The sequence below is a fragment of the Scleropages formosus genome, chromosome 1, assembly GCF_900964775.1.
Source record: "Scleropages formosus chromosome 1, fSclFor1.1, whole genome shotgun sequence".
Taxonomy (NCBI): domain Eukaryota; kingdom Metazoa; phylum Chordata; class Actinopteri; order Osteoglossiformes; family Osteoglossidae; genus Scleropages; species Scleropages formosus.
The window spans coordinates 34,790,584-34,807,361 of NC_041806.1; the positions used below are offsets into that span (position 1 = coordinate 34,790,584).

Below are 16,778 nucleotides of genomic sequence, written 5' to 3' on the forward strand. Positions count from 1 at the left end.
AAGTTTGTCACTAGTTGTAAAGTCAGGTTTTATTAATGAGGACGTGCACCTTTTCCGAAAGAATGCCGGAATCCCGTACATACAGTGTACATTTACAGTGTTATATCGACTGTGTTTCACATCGGTCCTCACCTGCCTTGCTGGGTCCTAAAGAGCACCGGTTCCCACCTTTACTGCAGCCTTTAATTTTCATTTATCGCACTGAATGAATGGAAGAAATTCAGCTCGGGTCACGTTGATCTTCCAGCTGGGAATACTGGTCGAACAGATTCTCATCATGTGGTTGATAGTAGATAGCCTGCTTTGCACAAGCTTCACAAACTACATAAATCAGTAACTTTTACATCACTACTGCCTTAAGATTCCTCACACATTTGCCATGGCATGTTATTGACTGTATATAATTAGTTTTCAATCTTGATTTGTATCTTATTGTACATTAATCCCTGGTTCCCAAGGTGAATTTGGTTGTGAATATTTTGTTTGCCGATATTTACCAGTTTCATTGAGTTTCCCACCTTAATTGTGGTGTGACATCAGAATTTTTTTATGATTCCATATAAAATGTAACTGCATGAGCTGAAAACACCATTGATGGAACCGTCATTAATCTTCAGTCCTACAGTACACACTGCCAGAGTGTGTGCATTGAAATTCTTGAGCAACAGTGTAATGTGTTGGAATCTCACTGTTATATTTTTACTTTGTGATTTTATTCAGTTTTTTGACTGCACACCCTACAAGCACTACAAGACACATGTACACTTTATACACACTCCTGTGTTTTCCTCTAGTGTTACATGTACATTTTCTCCTCATCAGAACTTATTAGATTCAGTGGTACTTGTCTAATGTAATAATAGGAATTTACAGTCAATACAGAACAGATGTAATTATGTTAATGAAATAGCTTAATTTCCAAAATGCAAAATATCTTATGGATTGTGCTTTTGCACTTATTTCTCTTATGGTGTGAATCTTGTCTTTTTTTTTACTTTTTTTTTCCGGAATTTTCTTTATGGTTTCCCATGGACCATCTGTTTTTGTAAGGAAGTGTCTGAGTGTTTGGATGGATGAGCATCATCCATCAGCCTCGCTGATGGAGACGCAAAGAGAAGGAGTCACCGAATGTGGACGCAGAGCCAAAGACAGGCTTAGTGGCTTTTTGATGGCTCGTTGGACAAAGGACTTGCTTCTCCTGCCAAAATGTCTCTGCGCTCAGCTATCTTTCTAACACAGATGAAGTCAGTTTGCATGTCAAGATTCCAGTCATTCTGTTATAGCCAAAGTTATGGCTTTATTTTTTTCCTAAGTAATTGACACATTTTTCTGCCAGTTAAAAAAAAAAAAATAATTTTAACAATCCCAGTCTGAATTGAAGGCATGAAGACACAAATGTTCTGTATTTAATGTTACATCCCAAGACTTTGTTCTCATTACTGTTTGTATTTTCCAGGCAATTAATGGCAATATTGTTTCTTTCAGGTCATTCTTAACAAGTCTCACAAAAATTAAAGGATAGCTTTGAAGGCGTCTGTGGGGGTGCATGTGCGTGCACACACACATGCACGCGTGCGCGCATACACACACGGTTTTGGATAGTTCACGAGGCAAGTAAATAAAGCATAATTCCCTGTATTCTCTCTTTCTGCATACACAAAATGAATTTTATATAAAACTTGCTATTTAATGAGAAAAAGATCACAACTCCTTGTTATCTGACATTTACTGCTATAAAAATTATTTACCTCACAAGGCTTACCTCAAGATATTTTAAATTTGAAATCTGAGTAATTGTTTTCTTTTCCTGTAATTTATTACTTTTGCAATACTAAAAAGAAACGCATTTCTAAGCGAAGCACAGGTACCCATTCTTTGTTCTACACTTCTTTGTGGTGTGGTCAATGAGATTGATTTTTAAGAATCACGAGAAGGTGTAGAAAGAATGCATTTATTAATGTGAAATGCTGTGATCAAATATTCTGTATGTGTAAAATATCCTGTGTTCTGGATACTAAAATTGAATAACAATGCAAGGAGAACTGTGTTGTCCTGAGCTGATGAAATGTCACGGTTACTGTTCCCAGATTGCACTGCAGTGCTTGTCAAAGAATTAAATTCCTTCTCAAGAGCCTTCCCGTGCACCTCTCCACACATCAACACTAACAAGGTGTCTGACAGCTCCGTTGCATGACAGTGCGATCAATACCAACAGTGATCATCACGCTGATCTAGTGCAAGTTAGCTTTGAAGTTCAGGATCTTTCAGGAGCTCATCTCCGCTTTTTTTTTTTTTTTTTTTTCTTTTTTGTCAAACCTGCTGTTATTTCAAGTCTCTCTTTTCGATGCATCTAAAATCTGAGGCATGTGGGACAAAATGTGAAACCATGACTTGTCTTTATTTTGAATGTTTTTTTTTTTTTTTTTTTTTCCATTTTTGCTTTGTTCTCAGTTTGTATATGCAGTAGCTAAACTGCCGCATACAATTCAATTGCCGCATTTTCTATAGTGCACTGTACATCCTGCGTTGTTCTAAGACTTTTACTCAGGTGGACATATGATTTGGTTTTACATTAAATTAAAGAAACCTTTAAAACTTAGCTGCATCATATTGTGAAATTTAAATCCGTGTGGCCTTCTACGGTTCTAAGAATAAGGTTTGCTTATAATTATGTATATATTTATGTGTATAATTTTCAGTGTTTCTCATTTTTTTTTTGGGGCGGTGCCTAAAAAGGTACCTCAAGCGTTGCCTTTTAATCAATAAAGGACGTCACAAGTTGGCACGTCGAACTGCCACAGATGTCCGGAGAGGAAACTACAGCCTCAGAACATATTATTGAAACAGTACCAAAATTTTAAAGGTCAGATTTGCTGCCTTAGGCGTTCTTATTCTGTGTCCTATATGGTGTTGCCCTTCTTCCCGCATCAGCCCCCGCGTCCTCTTCTTTACACATTCTTTTTGAAAACCAGTTCATGTTGCAGTGCATTTCTAATCTGAAATAGAGGGAAAAATAAAATGTATGCGTTTGTAAGGCTTGAAGTATATACCCTGTATTTTTCTAGCAAGGTGTGATGGATTTAGACAAAGTTGTAATCTAACCTTGCTTTGCATATTTAAATCTCCATAAATTCATCATCAGTAACCATTTGCCCAGTGTAGCGTCCCTGTTGTCCAGAGCCTATGTAAGAAGCATCAGGAATAAGGAGGGTAAACCTTTGAAGGGATACCAGTTTTATTTATTTATTTTTTTTTACTGCAATTTCATATTTTTAGAAACATAAATTCCCCATCCTGTTGTTCTGTCCTGTGCAACAGTATTTCCATGCGACGATTCGGGTTAAATATCCATAAAATGAGCTCAGAAGAAAATCCATTTGAAATTCATTCCCTTTTAGACCAGAGATCTTAGGTGTTCATCTTGTCTTACAGCATATGCAGCTAAATATGTCTGGAGAGTAAATTTTCTTTTCTAGCACAACAAAAATACTGCACCTTGCCCAAAATAATGCCACATTAGTCATTTTACAATGTTAGGTTTGTACAGTAAGCTACTTACAGTGATTTACCAATATAAACCAGAGGGTATTTTTAACAGAGTAATTTATTACGGTACCTTGGTCAAGGGTACGACAGCAGTAAGGAGGATTTGAAATAGTCTGCAGGGTGACGGCCCTAACCTCTGTGCTACCTGCTGGTCCGTGTGGTAAGACTTAATGCCGTAGCTGTTATCCTTGGATCGTTTTCATTTTCTGATGAGAACCATAGCTGCAGGAAGTCCATTAATTATTGAACAGTTGAACCTTCACTACACACTTACCTTTTTCTTTTGACAATGACGAGAAGGACACGTTAACTTCTTAACTTCAGAAAACGGGAGTATTTCTACATATTTTTCCGCACTAAAGAAAATTCCTGTGTGCGATTGGGAACACAATAAATTGACTTGCGGCTTGGATCTGCGCTGGAACTTGCCGTCTTTCGCTTCATGTCTAAATTGGGGGAAGGTCTGTATGAACATAGGATTATACGAAGCTCTCCTTCGAGAATTTTCTTTGAAGTGGGCTAATTAACGTGTTGTTTTCCTACCTCACGCACCATCACTGTTGCATATCTGTAAGACAACGGTTTTGTCTTAGTCCAGCGGCTTCACATGATGTTGATTAAGGGATTAGATTGTCCAGAGTGCTGCTTTAGGCAGGAACACTCTATTAATTCTATAATACTCATGTGTTTTTAGAGTTGAGTCCATCAATATAATCGCGTGCAAATACCTGTAGAAAACCCAGGAGTATTTGCTTTAATAATTAGTTTGCTTGAAAACTACTTGGACAGAACTATGATGGGCCAATAAAACTGTTTAATTTCTGTTTCACACAAGTGGCTTTCACACACAAATATTTATTGGGTTGGTAAGGAATGCATGTTTGGAAAATCACCAGTAAAACCTACAACATTTTTTTTCACTGAACAATCACACTAAGTAAGTCTGGCATGTAATAAGAAATTCACCTGAGGACAATATACAGCCAATATAAGACATCAGCCCTGGTCTGTAGTTGATGACATCAGAATGGTGCAGCTGCAAATAAGCAATTATGCCGATCCAGGGGTGACTGGAGGAAATCTCCCGGAGGATTGAGCTCCCATCAGGATCAAGGGTAGCTCTTCGTTTAAGCCCTGTATGCACCACAACATTTCAAGTAGTCTTTCTAGGGCATTGAGCTTCAGACCTACTTCTTTTCAGCAGCAGAGCCATGTAACGTGGAAAAAGTCACACTTGATGTTAATTTTTTATGCTGCTTTAATTCACAGTATATTGCATTTACTCATTAATTGACACTTCTTTCCACAGCTACTTACAATTATTTACCCATTTGCACAGCTGGGTAATTTTACTGGAGCAGTTTTAGGATAAATGCCTTGCTCAAGGGTACTACAGCTGGAGATTTGGGTTCAAGCTGTTGTCTCAGTGCCCAGGTGCTGTGAGAGGATGTGGGTTCGATCCCCGCTCAGTCTGTGCGGAGTTTGCATGTTCTTCCCATGTCTGCGTGGGTTTCCTCTGGGTGCTCTGGTTTCCTCCCACAGTCCAAAGACATACTGTTCATGTTCACCCATAGTGTGTGAGTGACAGAGAGAGTGTGTTCCACTGATGTATGGATGAGTGACCCATTGTACGTAGTGTATCTAGCAGTGTAAGTCACCGTGATGAATAAGGTATTGTATGTGGGCTGATAACACCACATAGATAGAGTTCATTGGAAGTTGCTTTGGAGAAAAGCGGCTGCTAAATAAATGTAAATGTAATATGTAAAACTTCAACCAGTCCATTTGAAGGCAGCAGCTCTAACCACTGTTCTACCAGCTGCTTTGCAATGTTGGCATTGTGTTACTTTTTTATCTTAGAAAATTGCATTTTGCTTTTGTAAAAAATTCAGTGAGTGGCAAGCTTTTTAAAATCCAAAGTGTCATTTCCAAACCTCTTATAGAATCTAACCATGGCATATTCACAGTGTTGGTAAATTCCCTGCAAACCTCATTTGCGAAATCCGCTTCTGTACGTTTTTGAGCTTCCATTGGAACACAGCATGCAAAGCCACATGTATAAATAACCCTAGTGCTTGGGAGCACTCCGCTATGACTGAAACTCCCTCCAAATGTTTAAGTTGTGTCTAAAATGCAGTGACAGTGGCAGGTTTAACAGTCCTTAGCACTAGTGCCATTGATATACATATCATTTTTACAATAAAGTAATTATCAAAATGTGTCTTTCCAGCATGCTTGCTCTTCAGCGGGGATTCTATCTATCTATCTATCTATCTATCTATCTATCTATCTATCTATCTATCTATCTATCTATCTATCTATCTATCTATACTTTTAATTTGAATTCAAAACTTGTTTTGAGCATTTTCATTGTGATTATGAGCATTTTTAATTTCCTTTGTGTGTTTTCTGTGCCCTTTCCTTAAATTTTCACCAGAATTTTATTTATTTGAAATACTGGCTGTATATACATTTCTTTGTGTGTGTTTGAAGTCCAAAGACTCTCACGTGGTCTTTTCAGTTTATATCTCGTGCCACATGGCTTGAAAATTTGGAGGTGTGTCATGCAATGAAGTCAAACCAGTACACCACCCCTTATAGCCCCATCCCCAGGAGCTTATGAATTATAGAGAAGCTTTGGATCTGAAAGATGAGACGATGGCAGCGGGATGCTGATCTTGTTCCAGACTTTCAAATGAAGAAGAGGCTGACAAACGTGCCCCCCGATCCCCATTCACACAGAGCACAGCTGAGCCGGTCAGTGTGCCCTTAGTGATGGTGAGATGTGTAAGAGGAAACCTGTGCTGCAGCAATCTGCAGGAAGATGCACCCATGCGCAGTCACGGCATTTCCACCTCTTGCGCTCTCTAATCTTGTAGCTTTGTGTTCAGGTGAGACGACCTCCCTTTGCTGAGTGGAAACGCCCCATGTAGTGGGCATCCACTGTGATGAGGATGCTGAGCTCAACCTGAGAGAAAATAAAACACTGGAATTCCACTGGAAACAAAAAAAAAAAAAAAAAAAAAAAATCAGAACCATTGTTGAAATATTTTTTCCTCGTTGTGAAGATGTTAATAGGCCAGTTCAGTAGGTGCCCTTTAGTGGCTTTCCTGAAGTGTGCCACTGATGGATCAGTAGGAGGAGGCTGGTCTGCTACCTGGTCGACTGAAACCCTGCCTGCTTTCAACAATTGAGCAAAGTGGAATCTGCCGAATACTAAATGCGGTGTTTCTCTAGCAATGCTTTGTTGTTTCAAGGATGCTGTTCACATACCTCGTTCTGGGCTGTTACAGTTGTGAGCCCTGCTCTGCACCTATTTATACTCCCAAGTCAACGGAAGTGTAATTGATCTTTGCATCATTTTTTTTTTCCACTTTTCAGCTTTAAGTGTGTGTGTGTGTGTGTGTGTGTGTGTGTGTGTGTGTGTGTGTGTGTGTGTGTGTGTGAGAGAACATTTCCGCAGACCTCACATTTCCGTTCCTTCCTCTGACTGATGCGAAGAGCTCAAAGCCCATCTCCCCAGCACACACGTATGTGACATGTACACGAAGGCTATACAACTGCTCACCACATGCGACAAGGATAGCGGACTAGTGAGGAATGAAGCACATTATGCAACTGAGAAGGCGGGCAGGGGGTGTGGGTGGGGCGGGGGGGCGCGTATAATGCCGTCCAGGGACGTCTCCACTGTTGCCATGTGGTGGTGGGTGTGGGAGGGGGTTGAGAGAAGGGCGGGGGCTTTGCAGCTTTGCGGCTTTGATATCAATGTCTTTCTCCTGCTTGGATATCCTCTCTGGCTGCCTGTGAGATGCGATATGCTTGCTCTGCTGTGAAGACCCCCTTCCCTTTGAAGCTGCTGCCATTGTTTCTGCTTCCTGCGTATTCTGCGCCGTGGTCCTGCATGTCCGATGGAGCATCCTTCTCCTGATCCCATCCCTCGGGGAGCAGAGCACCTCTGCCCCATCTACTTGTGTGCTCATTGGTGGAATTGTTTCAAAGAGACAACGGAATTTGTCAATGAACGCAGAGAATTTGTCGTTTCAGTGTAGTTTGGCGTTTGATTCTCATTTCGGATACCTTAAAGGCACGTGTTAAATGTTATCTTAAGCGCTGATTGTTTTTCCATGTGGTCATTTGAAATTAGTAGAAAGTGAAGCTCCCTTGTGGTCTAATGCATAGGCTTCCTGCTTTTCACCCAGGTTTCCTGGGTTCCGCTCTTGGAATGGGAAAGGCAGGGTTTTTTTTTTTTCCATGCTAAACCTTGTTTTTACCCCTTGGGTGTGGAACCCTAGAATTGGAGTACGCATCTTAAAGTCCCAGAATTTCGAATGTATTTGGTGAAGTCGATGAAATGACCCTCTTGAACGTGGAGGACCCCCGCTTGAATACCACCTCCTGGTGTAGTACCTTTGAGCAAGGTACTTACCCTGAATTGTTCCAGCCGTGGTTTCTCCGCTATAAAAATGTGTAAATCATTGTTTAAGTCCATTCTGTAAAAACACAGCTAAACTTTTACAAGAGCAGCAGTCCACTAGGGACTTGGATCATATATCGTGGTCTTGGACTGTGCTCCTGAGAGGTCAAAGTGTTCTGTGATGAACAAGACCAGCTGACCCAGCCAGCTGGAGATATTTTTTGCTGTGTGAAAGTTTGAGGGTTTGGCTCAGTGCATCTCTTTATTCTACCAGAGGGAACTAAAGCAGTAATGGAAAAACATGCAAGGCTCAATGAAGACAGCCAACTTACAAGACTGTTTTCCTCTTCATTGTATGGGCACAATGTGCCAACATATGTCACAAAGTTCAGTGAATAGTTTAAAGTTAACATATGGTCGATAAAAAGGAGGGGGAAAAAATCTTGGTCTGTTTGGGATTAGTGGTCAGTTTTAGCCGTGTGCAGCCTCTCGTGCTCAGCCAATGGGGGCTGTGCCATGTGGTCTGAGGCTTAAATACCACATTCTAATTTATGCATGGCTGTTTTTACAAGGCATATGCTCAGAGAGGTCTCTTCCATATTTAATGTGCTACAATAAATTATTCTGCAATAAGCGGTGCTACAGGCTGCTAAAATGCCCTTCGGTTGGTGGAATTCTGTCTGGGCTCCAGGGTCTCTGAGTTGCGAGGCCACCAATGGCTGACAGTGTTGAGACCCCCAGCGTAGTCGATGTTTGATAGCCTTCGTTTCATAATGGTTTCAGTTGGCCCGGGCTTCTCAGATGGGTACTGCAGCAACATCTAGAAACGACGGTCCCTTTCTGGTTGCCTGCACTGCCTCTCCTCCAGCTGGCCCTCCTTCCACTCGGGATTTGTAAAGGCAGGGGTGTCTTGTAGAGAGGTCTTGTTGTGTCCTCAGGTACACGAGTAGAAACAACTGATTTTTGTATGGACACTGTGGAAACAAACCTTGTTGTCAGTTATGGAAACTCCAATATTGGCCTGACTGGAATCAACAATAGATGTTCAAAAGAGCAAAAAAAGCTTAACAGCTTAATTAACAGCTGTGAAGACAGTTGAAAAAATTTTTTTTTTTTTTTTATTTCAGATCTTTTAAATTCTGATCTTCAGCTGTATTACTCCTTGTTCTTGGGTTATTTGCAAAGATTACGTGAATAAAAACTGAGACATTAAAGTGAACGCAGCTGTGTAAATTAAATGTTCAACCTTGCTAATTCCCTCCTGCTTTTTTTAGTCCACGTATGACTTTTATTTAGTTTTACCCCAGAGAAAGGCTGTCTCAAAATTGGGTTTGTAATTAGCAGAGAGCAGTGCTTTTTTGAATTTTTTTATGTTAAATATAAATTTAAGAAGGGGATTATGTGAATTGATAAATTTGCTCGTGCATTTTCCAGTTGGGGCAAAAAAGGTAAAACATGGTTTTCCTCTTCTTATCTTTATTGACACTCTTTGGAAAGGCAGACACTAAATGTAAGTGACAAGCACCCCCTGCTTTTCTTGCGCTTAATCAGCTTTGTGGCGTCTCCTGCCGGAAGAGCCATTGTTGCTGATCGCAACCTCCGTCAGCCATTGTGAAAATTTATTCCGTTTCGCCTCCTGCGGATATACAGGATCTGCATGTTACTAGCAGCTACTCATGTCAACACACTGAGTGAATATTTATTTAATTTTCTTCCTGAGCCAGAAATCCAGTTATTTGCAATGTGTATCAATAATTGTGTTTCTTATGGCAATGTACTCAGTGCACTTTAAAGCCAGCCTGTGTATTTTACTGAGTACATATTTGAGCTAGTGAACAAAGGCAGGGATGAACTTCAAATGGATTTCAGAGAAAACATCTAATGTAATCGCACTCACACGTTTTGATAAAAGGGATGCTCTTTCATGGTATTGCAACAAAATAAATGACAATGAAGGCTTTTGCTTTGCTTTGCCTGTAGGTGCTGTGTACCGGCTTTGTCAGAAAGGTTGGAAAGAAATTTATTACTGAGTGTGTCTTGTTGTTTCATTGACGCACTTTATTGTATGTTCTTTTGTGTAGGTCTTTGACGATTATTTTTTAGATGCATCAAAGATTTTTTTCATCTTACATTTATTGATTTAGCAGATGCTTTTCTCCAAGGTGACTTCCAATGAACTCTATGTAGCGTTATCAGCCCACACACCTTATTCACCAAGGTGACTTACACTGCTGGATACACTACTTACAGTGGGTCACTCATCCATACATCAGTGGAACACACTCTCTCTGTCACTCACACATTATGGGTGAACCTGAGCAGCATGTCTTTGGAGTGTGGGAGGAAACCAGAGCACCCAGAGGAAACCCACACAGACACGGAGAGAACGCGTAAACTCCACACAGACTGAGCGGGGATCGAACCCACGTCCAGCAGCACTACTCGCTGTGCCCCCATGCTGCCCGGGTCTTCTCGTGTCCTCAGATACACAAGCAGAAACAACTGATTTTTGTGTGGCCAACGTGGAAACAAACCTACTTGTCAGTTATGGAAACTCTAATATTTTTATCGTATTAGACAAAGTGCTTTTTGCTCGGGTTTAGTTCTTATGTTTTGAGTAGAATGTGAGCAGTAAACCAGCATGACCTCTGTGATAAGAAACTGCTTCTTTTGGGAGAAACTGTAAGAGGGAAAGGAGGCTATCCATTCCGTCTTCATAATCGAGACCAAAGAAAGTCAGGAATCGATGCTGAAGGAGCCACCCTTTAATTCGTTGCACGTATTACTCATATTGTGATGGTGGGAAAGAGACCTCATAAAGTTTCTCATTGATTGCTTTTGAGCAGACAGGGTCCGTAGAGGGTGAATATAATCACCCTTTGGACCTTCTCTGGACTGAACCACTCAGAATCAGACTGTTTCGTTATAGAGGAAAACAATATTTTGGTCTGACTTTAAACTGAATTAAAATCTGACATTTTTCATCAAGTTCATTTCATTTTGCTTGTTTGATTGCATTTCATTTTATATGGTAACGATTACATCCGCCTTTTTCCTGGAAGTGCATCTAATTTGCTCAGTCATGCTTGTATCATATTCGATAAAATCAGCAATATTATAGGATGGGTGTTTGGAGAAGTATCAGCTAGAGGGAAATGGTAGCTCAGGCATGATATGAATGAAAATCCTTCATCGTTAACTTGATCATATCTTCTAAGACACTACTTTAAGATTTTCTGCAGCTTCGTTCTGATATTAATTCCCATCTTATATTTTTGTAGTAAAATTGAAATGATTATGGTGTGACAGGCTGAATGTCTGTACTTGTAGCTCTTTTCCAGCTGGAAAAGCCCTGTTATCTCATCCCCTACAGGATTTATACGCTTCTGATTTTCATGTGTTTGACTTAGTCAAAATCTTTTTTCATTTTTCTACAAAACAGAAGGAACAAACGGTATTCTCTGAGAGCTGTACAAAGATAATAAGATCGCTAGAAACTCCTACAAGAAAATAAATAGAAATATAATGGTATGTGTTGCTTATTATTGCTGGGACAAGATGTAAAGCGCACCCCTGAACTTTTTTCTTCGTTTTACCCCCCCCGTCATGTTTTTTAAACTCAAACTATAATAAGAAGAACATGCTGCTTTGAATTATGCACCTTGTCTTTACAACACATTCTGTATTCTAAAAACAACTTACTGGAGGCTCTCCGGTTGAAGCAACTCACTGAAATAAATTGTATGTTGTATTAAATATGCAGCCACAAGTCATGTTTTAAGCCTGGAGCATGTTTATTCAGAACCTTTCAGTTAAATAAAACAAAAGGTTATAAATGCAATTTTTACATATTCATATTAGGTCATATGGCAGAAGCTTTCAGATCCTGAGAATGCAGTAAAATGTGGTAATTCTCCCAGGAATCTAATAGCGAAGCAATGCAAACTGGCATGCTCAGCACCAGGGTGGCATATGGCTTTTTGACATCTGTCTGACATGTCAAGTCGCCCACGGCCCACGGGAGAAGAGCTGTGACGAGTCGAACGCGGCGTGGGGGGCCGGAGCGGGAGTGCCGAGTCCAGCGGTACAGAGGAGCCGAGGGAGAGACGGGAAGAGGCCTCTTCTGAACTCTGGTTGACTTTTCGGAATCGGCGGTGGCGCGCGGTGGACAAAGGGAGCGTTCCACTTTCGGACGTGGAAGCCGTCAGAGAGGGATCAGGGGTACGGGAGTCTGGCAGACGGCATTTTTCACCGGTCCTGGTGGGAGAGCACACATGACACCACGTCGTGCTGCAAGGCAGAGCGCGGGAGCTGATTATTTCACACCTCGTTATAGTCGGCCCGTGACCCATTTTCTGCTTGGGGTTCTGTCCTAGATTCTTAACAAGAGACATGCTAAAGATCCTGCAACAGATGAATGCAAGGGGGCCCTAGTCCGTCTTCCGTGTGTTAACATGACGCTGATCGGCGTGCAGTTGAATTAATGCGGTTCCATTCCGCTCTTTGTCACGAAACAAGAAGCGCAGTATGAGGTTAAGCTGAGAAGACGAGACAAGTGGAATTGAGGGGTTATTGCTCACGTAGCTAAACTGATTATCAGTTTCGCATGACCGAAGTAGTAGTAATAGTAGTAGTGTGCGAGAACAAATAGAGGATTTAGTGTAACTGCACGCGGCATCCAGCAAACTACTATTGCATCCATTTCTAAGTGCTGCCTAAAGTGTTTTACGGAACTAATATCTTCGCCTTTGCGAATTCTACCGTCCTTTTAAAAGCGTTCGCCGCAGTTTACGAACTTTCACACTTTTCTTCACAGGACATTCAGTAAATAATCTACAAGTTGAGATGGTATAGTTTCCTTTGGATGTAGCAGTTGCTCTCTAATACTGATCCTGACAGTCAGTTTGGTGTGTAGAGCTTTCTGGAAGAAGCTTCCAAAGACATAGAAGGGATCCAGTGCTTTTTTTTTTTTTTTTTCTCAATTGGTATGTTTTTCATGTGATGCAATTGCCTCTTCTTTGAAATGCTATTATGTAGTCACTGAAACCCAGGTCATCAAGTTAGATGCTCTGAAAACACATTTTGGCTGCACTTAAAAATTCATTTTTGTGTCACGCTTATTTCTTAAACACATTAAAATGTAACGGATACCGTTCTGCCCCGTTGTGTCACTTTTATGAGCTCTGTTTTATTTGTAGTCAAACATGGGAATAGAAATTTATTAAAAAATTCATGCATTCCTTGTTGGGGGATGTATGCATTTGAGAGCCTGGAGCATAAACACTGATCTGTTCAATTATTCATGTATATCCTGGTGAAGATATGGTGTGTCCCTCACAATTAGGAGCAGATAGCCTGTGTGGCTTCATGTGAAATGATGCTGTACGTCCTAATTTCGAGGAACGAGTTCCATTCTGAAGAATCATCCTTTAAAACTGCAGCGTTTCAAAGGCTTCGATTCCATTAATGCGAATGGCAAAAACGGTCAAGAATTAAGATGGTACTTCCCCTTTTTTATCATTTACAAATCATTTAGGTAGTGTTTTTTTTAATGCCACAATAAATCAAGGTTGCAAACACCTGAGCCCTGTTTTGTTTGCTCATGTTGTATAAGAGCCAGAGACACCTTTTCACACCTAATACACATGAAAGGAGCTGCTGAAAGGTCACATTGATTCATCCATTACAAACGTTTCTGTAAGCGGAAAATTGTGTGTTTATATTTGTAGGACACTTTGAGAACATTTTCCATACACAGAGCTCAGAAGCTTTCTTTTATATGAAAATCGTAATGTATTTTCCCACATGAAAAAACCTGAATCGAGGATTTGCTTTATCATTTCAGAAGCGAATCCCTTTGATGAACTGAAGGAAAATCGCACGGTTTCTTCTCTGTTAAGCGCTGGTCACAAGCAGGGAAACAGATGGCAGTGCACAGGCCCAGCGATGAAACAGGAGAACGGAGCAGAATGTTGGACACACTTTCTGTGCTATTCATATACTGCACAGCACATATTCTCACTATGATCCGCATGCCGGCGTGGACAACTATTTTCGCATGCATGATTAACATGTTTGCATTATATAAAGACTAATAAAAATGATGCAAGTGTTTAAGGTGATGTTGTGTATATAATTATGTGTGGGTGTGTTTTTCTGTAAACATTGACCCTGTCTGCAGTGATTTTTCTTTTTTCCGCTGGCCTAAGGAATGTCTTTGGGTATCACTCAGGAATGGATTATCACTAAATGCGAAGTAAATAAGCAAATGAAGAACAAATAGATGGCAAATTTTGAGTACTGTTCTAGAGGAACCTTACGTTAAGCACGATGGCGTCACGCCCCCAACCACATGCCCAACCAACGGCACCTGCATCCAATCCAGGAGACAGAGTATAAAGAGGCTGCCTGGACGCTCCAGATCGCGGCACCTCGTCTGAGAATTCTGCAATGCCTTGTGATCGCTCTACGTTCCTTGCCCTGTTTACCTCCTTGCTCCTTCCTCCCCTGTTCTGGTGTTATTCTTGACCTTTGCTTTCACCCTCCCGATTCTGGCTTCCGCATGCCCCCCTTGAACAAAGATCCAACAACCCTTGCTTGTCCCTTTCTAATAAGGATGCCCCTGCATTTGAGTCTGTCAGCTGGATTCCTGTGTGCAGCATGACAGACAGTTTACATTTATTCCTTTGGCAGACATGTTTTTCCAAAGCAACTTCCATTGAATTCTATGGAGTGTTACCAGCCCTCACACACTTTATTCACCAAGGTGACTTACACTGCTAGATACACTACTTACACTGGGTCACTCATCCATATATCAGTGGAACACACTCTCTCCATGACACACACACTGTGGGTGAGCCTACTGTGAACAGCATGTCTTTGGAGTGTGGGAGGAAGCCAGAGCACCCAAAAGAAACCCACACAGACATAACATGCAAACTCCACACAGCCTGAGCAGGGATTGAACCCATGTTCTCTCACACCACCCAGGCACTTTAGGACAGCAGCACTACTCACTGTGCCACCAGTTCAAGAACTTGGATGGGCAGGAAGCTGGCATGCGGAGATGGATGAACAGCGAGATGACCTCCACTCATCACAAAACTGTGACACCGCCATGTCTTTTCAGGAATCCTCTGATCTGTCCTACGGGTCTTGTTACGGTGGACCCTGATTTTCAACAGGCTTGTCCCAGCTATGCCGAAGGAGAGTAGGATTCATGTTCAGAGATGACCCATTGCTTGCACTTTGCAGTTTCACATGTGATGGAGACACTGTGAATTATAGGCTGCGGTGTTACTGTTCCTAGAATGGTTCTGATGCTCCTCTGGGGCCCTTATGCAGGTCAATGTGCAGTGCTCACTCCTTGCAAAAACTGTAAAACCCAGTCCTCCCAACTTGGTCCTAACTGGGGCAATGTGCAGCAATGCCTTTTCAAGGACAAAGGACTGGCCTTGTTTAGAAAATTGTTCCATCATGTCTTTCAGAGCTTCCAGAGAACTGGACAGACACTAAGGAGACGCTCTTGGAGGGCATGGTGTTCAACGTGAAGTATCTCGGCATGACGTTGGTCGGCCAGCCAAAAGGAGAGGACATGGCATCTGCTGCTATCAGAAGGATAGTCGCCATGGTGAGAGGCTTTAGTATTGTTTTTGTGTCCTATTAGACTCTACAACATATATTTATGAGCAACACTGTATAGCAAAATGCACTTGATTCAGGTGGGTTTTGGATATTCCGTATGCTGTACTGTAGAAATATCTGAGAAATAGATAACCACAAACATGGCATATACATAGATATTATTGGTGAAACTGCAAATAGACCGTCGTTACTTTTTTAATTCTGAATGTGTTTTTACTTTTTAATAGTTCAACATCATCGCACGAATGTTTTTGAATAGATCGAGGCAGTTTTCTAACCTTCATGGGATTTTCCTGGTCCAAGTGCAACTACTGCTTACAACCAGCATTAAGATCCACTGGGTCTGTGAACGAAGCGCATTCCCTGAACACGCTCCCTGTTCCTCTGACTGTTTTGAACTAACTCTTCACATTGGTATTTTAAGCACACCCTTGAGTACAAATAACAAGTTGCTCCATTCTTGTTTCCCAGCAAAGGTTCATTCTCTGTTTTTTTGTCCATTGACTGCCAAACACCAATTCTGATTCACTTGTGTTCTTTAGTAGTTTTGTTTTTTCTTTCTAAACCCTTGTGTTATGGTTTCCCTACGATGGTGCGTTTTGTTTTCTCCTCCATTACTGATTGGGGTTGCTTTGTTTTTTACTCTGGCTGCCTTATTTTCGATTTGCTTTTGTGTCATGCAGAGCCAAGTGCTTTTAGTACTTGCCTCGTGCTGGGTGCCTTCTTTCACCAGCGTCTCTGAAATGGCTCCAGTCCCCTTCCGGATCAAGCCCCTCTTTTCCAGATTTGGAGTGGTTCTGTCCTTCGGCACCCCCTGCATTGTGACAGGGGAGCCACCTCCACCTCATTCTAGTTTGTGCCTTGATTCTTCCCTCTTTCTTTCCTTTTCTATCCCTATGGTGGCCATTCTACCTCTTTGTTCTGGGCCATGCTCGATTTTCTCCCTTTCTCTTTCTCTTTCCAACTCTGGACTAGTTCCGTCCATCAGTGCGCTCTGCAAAGCTGTGGAGAGGCTATTCCCCCTTGTTCTGGTACGGACCATATTCTTCCCTTTCTTTCCCTTTTCCTGTCTCTATGTTGGTCATGCACTTCCTCATTTCTGACGATGTCTGGTTTCTTCTCTATCCTTCACTACCGCCTTGGGGACAGGTCTGCCTGTTGGCACCCATGC

The 16,778-nt window shown here is 41.5% G+C and overlaps 1 protein-coding gene across 5 annotated transcripts in view; it reads left to right on the top strand.

Annotated features, from left to right (window-relative positions):
- LOC108929296 (low density lipoprotein receptor adapter protein 1-B) overlaps positions 1-16,778 on the top strand; it is a 45,729-nt gene that overhangs the window by 395 nt on the left and 28,556 nt on the right. For all 5 annotated transcript variants that reach the window (XM_018743695.2, XM_018743694.2, XM_018743696.2 and 2 more), the window contains exon 2: positions 15,451-15,593. In XM_018743695.2, coding sequence (XP_018599211.1) covers positions 15,451-15,593 — 143 coding nt within the window. The remainder of the gene's footprint in view (positions 1-15,450; positions 15,594-16,778) is intronic.